Below are 13,260 nucleotides of genomic sequence, written 5' to 3'. Positions count from 1 at the left end.
GATCAGAGTCAGCCTTCTTTCCACTACACCATGCTGTTCAGACTTCTTTCGAGTTTCTACTTCCAAGAAATGTATGAACTGCTTAGGCAAATATTACATTCACTGTTTCAAATACCTGCCATCAGTGCTATGCTCATCACAGAATTATTTTCTTTCTAGTTTACCATTACCAGTTCAAGATCCAATTCATCATACAAACTGAGAAACCCATAGAGCCAACCTTCACCATGACTCTAATTGGGACAAAACAGGACACTCACAACCTTCCCATCACTTTGTGAGTATGAGATGGATTTCCACTGGATAGTAATGAGAAGTACCAGGATTGGTAATTTTCCTTTCAAGTGTTAGGCTAGAAACAGTTCATAAAATGCTATGATATTTCAGGGTAAAGCTCTAAACTGCTTAATGCTCAAGCAATCTTCTAAGCTCTAAAATTAAATTACAGATGAATTGTTGATCTGTATTAGAGGAAGGGGTTTCTATATAAAATCACAAGTCATAAGAAAATAACAAAAAAGATAAAATATATTCAAAACATATCCTCTTCTCCCCAACCCCCCTCAAACAGATAGCATAGGACAGAAAGAGGAAGATGGGAAACAGACCATTTGTTATAAAAAAAAAAAGCACAGAATGGAAAAGTGTGTTGTTTTCTCTTGCACTCAGTTAACTGCTCCAATAGGAAGTTAGGCTATTCTATGTCCACTTGCAAGCATACAATCTCAAGAAAAATAGCCTTGAGATTTCATGCTTTGCAAAATGAGAGCTATAAAATGGTAGCACTTGTCAGATAGAAAAACATAAAGAAATGGAAATTTCTAGAGAGTTCACATTGTTTACAAATAACTTGATTCTCCAATAGTTTCTTTTATACAACTGCAGGGTTGAAGAAATCACAGGCAATAAAACCTACTCTTTTCTCATCACACTGGATTTGGATATTGGAGAATTGACAATAATCAACTTCACGTGGAAAAAGACTGCAATGTGGGCACATGTGTGGGACACCTTCCACACAATAATACCCTGGGCCACCGGATCACACCATCCACAGTTTATGATAAAGCAAATCAGAGTCAAAGCAGGAGAAACACAGAAAAGGTAGGTGAATGGGTAGTTAGAATGCTAACTTCTTGTTTTGATTCAGAAAATGCTTTAAATTGCTTGAAAGATGATTTTATCGTTCAATCTCAAAATAATTATTATTTTATGGGAGGGAAGCATCATCGAATATCAGGCATGACAAGAACCTACCAAAATAATCTTAAAATTAAAAAAATATATATTCTTCATGAACTTTTTTTCATTTGGGGTTTCTGAGAAGGGAAACATTTAAATTATACAATATTTAAGAAGTCTGAAAAAATTATAAAGATAAGGTATCCTGAAAATAAATACCAGGATGTGGCAAGTAATTAGATATGGTAGATGGAAGAGGAGGAATTGTTAACCTGGTTTAATAGACAGTGCACTGGACCTGGAGTCTGGAAGACCTGGATTTGAATCTTAGTTCAGGCATTTATTAGCTGTGTGACTCTGGGCAAGTCACTTAATCTAAGTTTCATTTGTAAAATGGGAAGGTTGAATTTGATGACTTCTAAAGTCCTTACCAGCTCAAACTCTGATCCTGTGAGTCAAAGATAACAATAGGTGATTAGAAGAATGGTGGTATAATTGGTAGAGATAAGTCAAAAAGTTTTGGGTGGGGTTCAATATAATAAGTCTTACTTTAGCAATATTAAATTTGAGAAGTCAGTGGAGGGGGGCTAGCTGGTGCAGTGGATAGAGCACCGGCCCTGGAGTCAGGGGTACCTGAGTTCAAATCCAGCCTCAGATGCTTAATAATTGCCTAGCTGTGTGGCCTTGGGCAAGCCACTTAACCCCATTTGCCTTGCAAAAAAAAAAACCAAATGTATTCAAGTCAAGGGTAAAGAGAATACTATGGCTCAACAAGGTCAAATGCTGCTGAAAGATCAAGGGAAATCCTATCAAATATCTTTGATTATATTAGAGAAGGAAGTGAAATGATCTGTGTGAAAGCATGAGGATGTCTGTAGTACTTGTCTAGGAATTTGAAGGGAAGAGAGATTTAGCAAAGTTACTCTGGGGAAATGTCATAAGAAGTATGAAAGGATTTCTGAACAATAATAAATAGAGTCCAGCAGAAGTGATCTCAGTGCTCTGATTTGATTAGTGTAGATACTCTTCCAAATGAAGCAAAATACAATTCATCACTATCTTATCATCATGATGAGTTTTACTCATGTTCCCCCATAACTTCCCTTCCCCAAAAAGTCTACCCACTATACTGGGTACCTTCTTCTATACACTACCAAACATTCCAAACACAAAAGTCTATTGGGGTTATGCTAAGAATTTCTCCTCATAGTTTTCCAAGACAGATAATATGAATCATTGCACCTGTATCTGTCCCTATTAAAACAGTACTATTGTGAACTATACTACAGTTGTGTGAAAAGGGAGCTTACCTTTCAGGAATATGTTGCCCCCCTTTAGGCAGATGTTGACTCCTGTAAGTACTTATAAACCTCTTGGTGAGGCAATATTCTGGAGAAAGATTCTCTACTCAAAAAGGCAACATCATAAGCCTCTAAAGACATGAAGAAATATTCCTGAGGAAAATAACCATATATTAACTGCTATGGTCTCCTCACACCAGATCCAAAGGATTCCCTTATACCCATACACATTTGTCATAGCAACAAAGTGCAGTTAGCCTTCCTAAGGGATAAGTTGTTCATTCCAGGCAGGACTGCCCCAGAGGTGGGACTTCCTCAACTCAAGTTTCATCTAACTGTAACTCTTCATGCCAACACAAGTGAACAAAATGTGACCAACTCATCACTATTCTAGCAACTCCATGAAGGCAGGAGCTGTCTCAATTTTGGATCTGCATATTTGGTACTAGGCACCTAATAGAGGTTTAATAAACGCTTGTTGGTTGATGTTTGAGATAGCATATTTGAGAAGAAATAATTTTTCTTTTTTGATGGAAAGTACTAACAATCACTCTAATCTTTTTGTTCTTTTGAAGCTCATTTCTGAGATTCTGCCTTTAATAGTGATAGAAAATAGCTGATTGCTAACTTATAAATTCTAAACTTTACTGATCTTCAAATTTTGCAGTGAACCTAACAGTATTTTTATGGCCCTGGATCTCTGAACTAAGTACATTCTGGGATTATAGATAATAATAGCATCCACCTCACAGGGCTGTTACAAAAATCAAATGAGCTAATATATGTAAAATAATTTGCAAAAACTTAAAATACTATATAAATATTTGTTATTATACATCATATATAATATATCTCAATGTATACAAAAATAAGTTACTGACACAGATACAATCTGCCAATATATTTCACACAATTTTTGAAAATTAAACTGAATTTCTTTTAACATTTCACCTTATTTGACTTTTTAGTCTTATTAATACTTTCTAAGGTATTAATTAGTACTTTGAAAGTACTTAGTACTTTCAAAGAAGGCAAAAATCATCATATAATGGTTTTTATTCAATGATTTTGTGAAATTTTGGACAGTTTTTGTGATTTCATCAGTGTAAGGAGCTTCAAGAAGGAATTTAGTAAGACTGATACTCTGCATCTTTTAACTTGGAGGCTGTCTGGTAGCACTGAGAGGTTGATGGACTTGAATAGGATCATGTAACAGTATGGGTTAAGATGGGACTTAAATTTAGGACCACCTCTAGAGTATCCTGAGTTAAAAGATAGTACAAGTTCCATTTCATATTGTTGATTCAACTGAAGTATAACTTAGAGTTAAGTTTAACTTATTACATTTATTATACTTATTATATTTAATACACTCTGGTGGTTTAAAATGTTGCTTTGTATTTGTTAGAAACAGCCTTCTTTTGGGTTGCATAGACAATAGGGTAAAATGACCTGGAAAATAATCATAATAAATTATTGATTGAGTACCAACTGTGTGTTACATATAGGATATACAGAATTTAACAGAGGTAAGAATCTCTTGTTTGATGGAACTTTACACTGACATTGATAAACTTGAGTATATCTAAAGAAAAGTGACCAGATTAGTAAGAGGTCTGGGAAACTATGTCATATGAAGAGTGGTTAAAAAATGTAAGGATGCTTTAGCCTTAAGGAAAGACTCAGAGGGAACATAATAGCAGTCTTCACATACTGAAAGACTATCATATCAAAGTGGACTTAAGATTTTTTCCCTCTATGATTTCAAAGGAATATAGTGGAACTAGAAGAATTACAGGAATTACAGAAGAACAAAGAAAAAATTACAGTTAAGTCCTTAGATAGGTTGCTTTTACTTTCTTGGGTTTTATTTTTCCTTCAAGTTACAAAAATATCTGCAAAAATTATTTATGTAGTAAATAGTAAACAACAGAACATGATACTACCCTGTATCTGAAAGTCAACACTTCCTTTCTTGTCTGTTTTCTGTTTAGAATGACATTTTGCCCTCAAAACATGGATGATATACAGCTTTACCGAAACCAAGAAAAAACTTTTGTGAGATGTGAAAAAGGCTCAAAAACACGGAAGCAGAAATTGAGATGAGCCCTAATGAAGATTCATTATGAGAAATAAATTTGTACTTGATATAGTATAATAACTTCCCCAGTCAAGTTTAAGTATTATGCAAAGTACATGAATAAAATCTAAATTATTCTTAGAGAGGGGAGAGGCAATCTTCACTATATTAAAGTGTTTTTATACCCTTTATATAGATCTCCATATATGACAATGATGATGATGATGATGTTCAGTTGTTTCAGTTGTATCCATCTACCTCATTTGGGATATTCTTGGCAAAAATACTGGATTGTTTGCCATTTTCTTCTCTGGCTCATTTTATAAAGGAGGAAATTGAGGCAAATAGGGTTAAGCTGAGTGTCTCAGGTCACACAGCTAGTAAGGGATGCCAGATATCAATCCAGAAAGATGAGTCTTCCTAACTCCAGGTCCAGCATTCTATCAACTGTGCCTAGTAACTAAAAATTTCCCAATATAATCTTTGATCCAATAATAGTAATATATACATGGTGGTGTGCATATGCATACTGTTACTTTAAATGACTAGTTCTAAAATGTTTCTTTATATTAAATCATATTTCCAAGACATCTTGATTATCTAGTTTACTTTAAGCTATATCTCTTCAAAGAGTTGGAAAGGTGCTCAAAGGTCTATGAGATAGAGTTTGGATTTTCCTGTGATCTCCACAAGACCAAAGGGAAAAAAAATGATAAATTCTGACAAATTTTATATTTAGCATCATTCAAGAAGAAAAAACAATGGATAATTGAGTCAACCATTTAAATAGCAAAATTCAAACTGGTGAATTGATAAACACAATTATTAGCAATAATATCCAAACTTGGGCAATTAAAATTAGCCATTTCCATCACATGATTTCCTGTCAGTTAAACACAATGCTTGAACCTTTCTTAATAGAGCAATGGAGCTGGCACTCACAAAAACTTAAAAGGATTCAATAAACTGAATTACAATTTGGCAAACCTATCTATTCAAAAGCATAATTTATCTGAGGAATGGGCTACCAAATGTAGTAACAATTTGGATATTTGCTATAAATATTTCACTGATGTTAGCACATTAAGCAATTTGACAGGATATCTTCACAAACATAAGCTACTCATAGAACATCTTATCTAAATAAACTACAGTGACACATACAAGTTTGTGCAAACAAGAATTTACCACCAATGACCCTGAGAGGCTATATCTTATGGAGGCAACTGGGGTTAAATGACTTGTCCAGGGTCACACACTATTCATGGCACCACCTAGCAAGGTCAGTGATTTATCCACAGTACCACCTAGCTGGGAGAGAGGGAAAGGAGGAGGAGGTGTGAGCAGCTAGGTGGTGCCATAGATAAAGCACTGGCCCTGGAGTCAGGAGGACCTGGTTTCTAATTTGGCCTCTGATACTTGATACTTAACTGTGTGACCTTTGGACGAGTCATTTAACCCTGACTGCCTTGCATCCAAAGTCATCTCCAGATTTATATATGGTCCACTGGCCCCAGATGGCTGGTGACATACTCAAATCCAATTCACGTGTTTGTCATGCCATGACCTCCTTGATGTCTTGGTTTTCAAGAATGAAGGACAAATATCATCTTATCTTTTATTTCAGCCACCAGAAAACTCCCAAGACATGGCTCACTGACACTTCTTTTCCAGCTCCTTATTGCTTTGATCTCTATTCTCTGCTAGATTCCAGCACCCGGGCTTGAGGAAGCAGCTTCTCTACTCATCAGTTTCTTACCTTACCTTCCCTGAAAATAGTAAACAAAACTATTTTTTTTCTCACTTCTTTTAAGGATTTACTACTATCCAAACTCTCACCTATAGTTCTAAAGTTTGGTAAAACTACCTTAGGTCTAAACCAGGTTAAGTGTAACCAACAGACCTCAAACGCATCAATGAGATAAGGGGATGTCTATTCCACACATATGAGGACATCCCCCTGGAAGAATGAGAAGATAAATTTGTCCCAATTGACATGAAGGCAGCTGAAGCAGGTGCTATAGAGCACTGAAAGCTTGTTCAGGCATCAAAGATGCTGAGGTTATCTACTGCATTTTGGGCCATCACCTATCAAGCTGATTATCTGTCCTGCCACTGGACCATGAGGGCTTGAGTGAGGCTGATGACTTGGTAAAACTCCACCTCACTGCAATCATATTCACACTCAAGTCAAGATGTTACCATTGATGTCACTGGTCCTCTTTGAAAATGGATGAATAACTATGCTTTACAGGAAAATATATAGGGAAGATATAATAAACAAATGTTAAGAAAGTTACACTTTATAGAGTTTTTATTAAATTGATCATGTGTTAAGTTACAATGGACTAGGACTTACTCTTTTAATAGTGTCTGCTGCCTTCCTAATTAACAACATTCTGCAGGTCTTTTCCTCAGTCAGCCAAACCTGGTCTGGTCTGGATGTGAGATTGGTTCTAGGGTTCTAAGTGATAGATTAACGTTGTGAGTGTTAGATGTCTTGGATCTTCTAAAAGCCATTTTCCCAATCCTTAATCTTGGTTATAGTAAGATGCACATTTATAAATGTTTTCTCTCTGTTGTCCTGAAAGATAAGTCTTGATTCATTGATGCTGGAAACAGTCTTCTTTTGGATGCCTTGCTGAGAACAATACTTGTCCTCTTCATTTAGAAAAATATATAAGATTATTTATGAAATGCTGTGATTTATGATAACTCATTTTTTTAATGGAGTAATGTGTTTTTATCATAGGATTCCCTTAGGCTATTCTTTTAACTTGACATTCACACTGGAGAATTAGGCCTCCTTAGGATGATTTTCAGGGTTCTAAAGATAAATCCTATGGATGGTTATTCCTACTATGTTAGCTCACAAGTCCCCACTGGTGTATTTCCCAATAACAATCTGCCAGAAAACTTAATGAGTTTTTAGTAAAGGAATTTAGTAAGATGACATGGTTAGGACAGTTGACACAAAATACTCTCATAACATAGTCTTATTACTCAGTAACTCTTGCAGCAAAGGATAATTCACAAGCCCTGGGACTAGTTCGCATACCTTTTGGCTGTAGCTCTATGTCTAAATAAGTTGCTCAGCTGGGCTCCCAGGAGCCCAGAGTTAAAATGACTTGCACACAGAAAGGGTCTGAAGCTGAATTTGAACTATGGTTTTCATGACTCTAGGACCAGTGCTCTATCCACTGTTCCACTTAGCTGTCCCCTCACCACCAATCTACTTTGAGTCCACAACCGACACTCTTCTCTGCCACAAATGTATTCTAAAGTTGCCTCCTCATTTAGGCAATTGTCTCTCTGCTCCTACTTGGATGCATTATCTCCTACTCATCTACAGAAACTTTACTCATCCCTCCTGTTGGTACAGGTAAAGTAATCTGCCTCTACAGAAAATTCTAGAACCTAGCATCTTCAACTTCTTAATTGGCATTACTAATATTTATCCAGTTATTTAAGTATACTCAAGAGATATGTTTAAGTAGGTTTCACAACCAATTATATTATTTCTTTCTCAGTTCAATTTAAGAGATTTGCACCTCAAAATAGGATAACAGGGAATAGACATCTTACCTATGAATTAAAACTTCATGATGTGAGACTATATTGTTGTGAGACTATATTGTTGTGAGATAGCAGAAAAATTCCTTACCACTAATTTTATATTTCATTATTGCAATTAAACTGAATCAGAAAGAGAAACTCCCTCCCTTAAATTATGCTTCTTTTTTGAGAATAAAAAAAAATTACTTAAGATGATCCAGGTGGGAAGGCAATGTGAAATCATGTATGAAGGACTAATCTTGAAAATAGGAAATCCAGGTTACAAATTTCACTTCTGATACATGCTGGCTGTGTTAAACCTGGGCAAATTTTTTATGTTAGGCAATGTTTTATTTTTAAAATCCTTTTTAAAAGAAATCTTTAAATTTATTATTTATTAACTTGCCTTGTAAGTTTTAATTACAAATTCTTTCCCTCCCTTTCATACTCTTACCCACTAAGAAGGCAAGCAATGATATTAATTAAACATGTAAAATCATGTAAAACATATGACCCTATTAGCCATATTTGAAAAAATAGCAAGAAAAATAAAGTGAATTATACTTCAATTTGCAATGAGATCATTAATTCTGTCTGAAGGTAGATGGCATTTTCTGAGTCCTTTGGAATTGTCTTGTATATTATATCATCATATTGATCAGAGTAGCTGTCTTTCTCAGTTGATCATTACATTATATTACTTTGCACAAGGATTTTTCTGGTTCTCACTTCACTTTGCATCCAATTCATATAGGTTTTATGTTTTTCTGAAACTACTTGTCATTTTCTGTAGCGCAATAGTTCTACATCACAATCATATGACACAAATTATTCAGTTATTCTCAGTTCATGAGTACTACCTTGATTTCCAATTCTGACTTTCATCAAGTGATTTATATGACTATATTTATAGTCATATTTATATGACTGTAAATGGATTTGATTTTTTCTTTTGAAAACTTGATATCCTTTTGACTATTTATCAACCATTTGACTTATTTTTATAAATCTGACAGGTCCATACACAATATATGTAGTTGAGCAACGAGACCTTTGTCAATGTTATAAACTTTTTTGGTAACACTTCATTGTCTCATTACTTCGTTCTCTTTATTAAGTATCTCTTAGCAAAATGTAGCTTCCCTGATTATCTTTTATTTAGGTCTACTTTTACTTTTCCTACTGAGTGTCAATACAAATCCTTCCCAATTTGAACCAGTTCTAATGAGAATTGCTGCCTCCCCCTTTCTTCTATCCACTGTAAAAGCTCTTTGTATGCCCCTATGAGAAAAATTTCCCCATTCTAGTTCTCAGTTCCCTCTTCTCTCAATGCATCCCTTTTTTGCTTCATTTTTTTTTTTTTGCCTCTGATCAGCCATAATAAACTCACATTCATGATCTCTGTGTATATAAACTTAACTGCCCTAGTATGGTCAATTTCTAACTTAGGAGTTAAATTAACATATATATTCCAAGATAGGAATGTAAACAGTTAAACTATAATGGGTTCACTATGATAAGTATTTTGTGTTTTTGTGCTTCTCTTGAGTCTTGTTTGAATATCAAATTCTATATTCAGTTCTGGTCTTTCCATCAGGAATACTTAAAAGTTCTCAATCTCATTAACTACCCATTTTTCCCCTTGAGGGATTAGGCTAGGGTATTCTTGGTCATAGTCCTAGTTCCTTTGCCTTCTGGAATATCATATTCCAAATCCTCTACTCTTTTAATGTGGAAGTCACCAAATTTCATGATACTGAGGCCCCACAATATTTGATTTTTTTTTTTTGAGGCTGTTTGAAATATTTTCTCTTTGACCTGGGAGCTCTTGATTTTGGCTATAATGTTCCTGGGAATTTTCATTTTGGGGTCTCTTTTAGGACAGGATCAGTGGATTCTTTTTTTTTTTAAAGATTTTTCAAGGCAATGGGGTTAAGTGGCGTGCCCAAGGCTAGGTAATTATTAAGTGTCTGAGGTCAGATTTGAACCCAGGTACTCCTGACTCCAAGGCCAGTGCTCTATCTACTGTACCACCTAGCCGCCCCAGGATCAGTGGATTCTTTTTTTATTTCACCCTCTGGGTCCATGATATCAGGGCAATTTTTCTTTATAATTTCTTGAAATATGATGTCTAGGTTCTTTCTTTGATCATGGCTTCCAAGTAATCTAGTAATTCTTAAATAATCTTTCCTCAATCTGTTTTCCAGGCCAGTTGTTCTTTCAATGATATATTTCAAATTTTCTTCAATTTTTTCATTCTTTTGACTTTATTTTTCATGGAATCACCAGCTTCCACTTAACCATTCAAATTTTTAAAGATTTTCTTCAGTGAGCTTTTATAATTCTTTTTTTCCATCTGGCCAATTCTTTTTCTCAAGGAGCTGCAACACTCTCATCTCTCATTTCTTTTTTCCTACATTTTCTCTGCCACATATCTTTCCTTAACTCTTTCCAGGAATTCTTGTTGGGCTTGAGTCCAATTGGAGGGTTTAGGAGTTTTTTGTGGCGGGGTGGGGGGGGGTTCTTTGCTTGTAGCTGTTTTCACATAATTGTCTTTTGAGTTTATGCTTTGGCCTTCGCTGACATTATAATAACTGTTCATGAAGAAATTCTTTGTTGTTGTTTGCTCATTTTCCTAGCTTATTTCTTCACTTTTTTATGTTAAAGCTGAACTTGATTCACCTTGGGGGAGATGGGGAGGAGTGAGAGGAAGCATTGTCCCAAACTTCAGGCATTTTTGTGCTCCTGTTTTCAAAACTGGTTCTGTGGGGAGCCTGCAATTTTTCAGTGATGGCAAGATGGGAAAAGCTGTAGTTGCATGCTCTCCTCATGTGCATTCTGGTCTTTATCAAGGAAGAGTCTCTGGTTTCCTACAACTACAAGCTCTAGCATTCTCTTTGCCTTGAAACTGCAACCATGGCCCCTACTTGCTCTCTTGTGATAAACCCCGGTGCGCTTCTCTTCCCTAGAACTGTGATCCAGAACTGTAGGAGAAATAGCTGCCAGGCAGTGCCAGCTATACTCAGTGCCAGAAAAGGGTCCTCTGTAATCTCCTTTACTATTCCTGAGCTGAAAGGTCCTGTTACTGCTCTGGATGCTGCTGTATGTTTGATCTCTAGATGGGTTTCCACCCAGATGTCACAAATTTTTACCAAACCCCTAAGATTCCCTAGACCAGAAAAATGTTTTACCCTGATCTTTTCCTGGCTATGCTGCTCCATAATTTGATTTAAGGCATTATTTTTAAAGTTATTTGGTAAAAAATGTTGAGAGTTCAGCTGGTTTGCCTCTAATCAGCCATCTTGTGTCTTCTGATTGTTCATTGTGCTATTTTTAATGGAGAAAATATTAAGGTAATGGAGAAAGGTAGAGTCCCTGCCTTCTATAAAGTTATGTTTTCATGACAGAGATGACAAGTAAATAAGCAGGTACATAAAGGACATACAGGCAATCTGAGAAGGGAAAGCACTGAAAGAAAGCTGAAAAAAAGATCTTCGATACAAGGCAGAATCTTGAAGGAATCCAGGAAAACTGAGAGGCAGAGGTGAGGGGGCAAAGCATTTCATGCTTAGGAAGAATTAATATAAAGGTATAGAGACAAGAAATGGATTGCCCTTTTCAAGAAACTTCAAGGAATTCAATACAGCATGATTACAGAATGCATCAAGTGATAAGATGATGAGGAAGGTAGGAAAGGACAAAATTATGAGGAGCTTTCAATGTTTTAGCATACTGTCTTGACATAGAACAAGAATGTTTACTTTAACTATACTTTATATCAACAACAATGTCCAATGGAGAAAATAAAAGTTGCCAGAGCAGGACTTACATCTCATTCCTCTCTGATCAATGTTCCACACAGAGATTTTCTTAAAATAAAGATCTGCTCAAACTGTTCTACTCAATGAACTCCAGTGGCTCTTCAGCACCTCTGGGTTCAAACAGAATCTATTTAGTATTTAAAGCTTTTCACAATTTATTTCTAAGCAATCTTTCCAGCCTTATTACATACAATTCAATTTCTTCATATATTCTACGATCCAGCTAGAATGACACCAATGTTGTGCGAGGGTCAGCTCCTATCAGTATAAGCCAATTGTTAAAATTTCAGTATGAACGTTCCACTTTAGAAATCTGCAAATGCTACAAATCAGGATTCAATTTGTTTTGTCTAGACATTCTCTTGTCCATAACAATCTCAAGTATAGCTTGAAAGATTAAAAGGTAATTGGGAAATATTTAATGAAGTAAATAAAATCATAAAATAAAACAAATAATGTTAATATGTAGTTCTCTAAATCAAAATGTGGTCTGCAGGGCTTCTTTCTACTTAAGTTTGACACCACTTCTGCATTTCCTTTTCTGAATATATAAGTGTTCTAGACTGAGCTGGACTCAGACCAATGCCAGGGTAGTTTTGTTGATATTAAGATGAGATCAAACAGGCAGACATTATCAACAGTTACAAAAAAAGCTATTTTTTTTTAATCTTAGCTGAGTTCAGACCAGTCTAAAACACTCACCTATTCAGAAAAGGAAAACTCATAGTGGAATAGGAAAAACAGATCAGGTACAAGCTGTCCTTATTGAAAGTTTGCCTTGCTTAAGTGTCTGCAAGAAAAGAGAGTAGAAGAAGAGGAACACCACCCCATCTATGTGCACTGGGTCTAGAGACCGGAAGACCCGAGTTCAACAGACACTTAACAGTTATATGACCCTGGACAATTCACTTATCCTCTTAACCATTCTTCCCACATCCTTCCCGACTTATTCCCCACCCCTCTCCATTCCCACAAAAGATTTTCTTCTGAGAAATCTACTTGCTACATGGTCTGACCTCTGCATGAGATCTCTGAAAGCCCCAAGAAGTGGGGGAAAGGTAGGAGATGAATGAGGGATAGAGGTCCACAACTCTATCACTGTGACCAAGAAGGAAAATGACCATGTGAATGACCAGGGGTCAGCCTACAGTTCTCACTCCGATCCTGCAAAATCTTCCAGTCAGCTGACAGGCTGGCCAGGAACTTTCTATTGGAGCTGCAACCTGGGACAAGCCTACATTTTTGTTTTTTGTTTTCTTTTGTTTTCTTTTTTTTTTTGCTCTGGCCTAAATCAGAGCCTAGAAACCCTTCTGATAAAATA

General features: G+C 35.8%; 1 protein-coding gene across 1 annotated transcript in view; it reads left to right on the top strand.

Moving 5' to 3' along the window:
* The window catches only part of LIPC (lipase C, hepatic type), a 63,293-nt gene extending 58,578 nt beyond the window's left edge, over positions 1-4,715 (top strand). Inside the window, exons 7-9 of the mRNA XM_074236223.1 lie at positions 160-277; positions 886-1,104; positions 4,478-4,715. Coding sequence (XP_074092324.1) covers positions 160-277; positions 886-1,104; positions 4,478-4,589 — 449 coding nt within the window. The 3' untranslated portion in view covers positions 4,590-4,715. The remainder of the gene's footprint in view (positions 1-159; positions 278-885; positions 1,105-4,477) is intronic.
* The last annotated feature ends 8,545 nt before the right edge of the window (positions 4,716-13,260 follow it).

Source organism: Macrotis lagotis, chromosome 4, assembly GCF_037893015.1.
Source record: "Macrotis lagotis isolate mMagLag1 chromosome 4, bilby.v1.9.chrom.fasta, whole genome shotgun sequence".
Lineage (NCBI taxonomy): Eukaryota > Metazoa > Chordata > Mammalia > Peramelemorphia > Peramelidae > Macrotis > Macrotis lagotis.
Note: the sequence above shows the minus strand (reverse complement) of the source record. Positions and strands in the feature narration are given on the sequence as shown.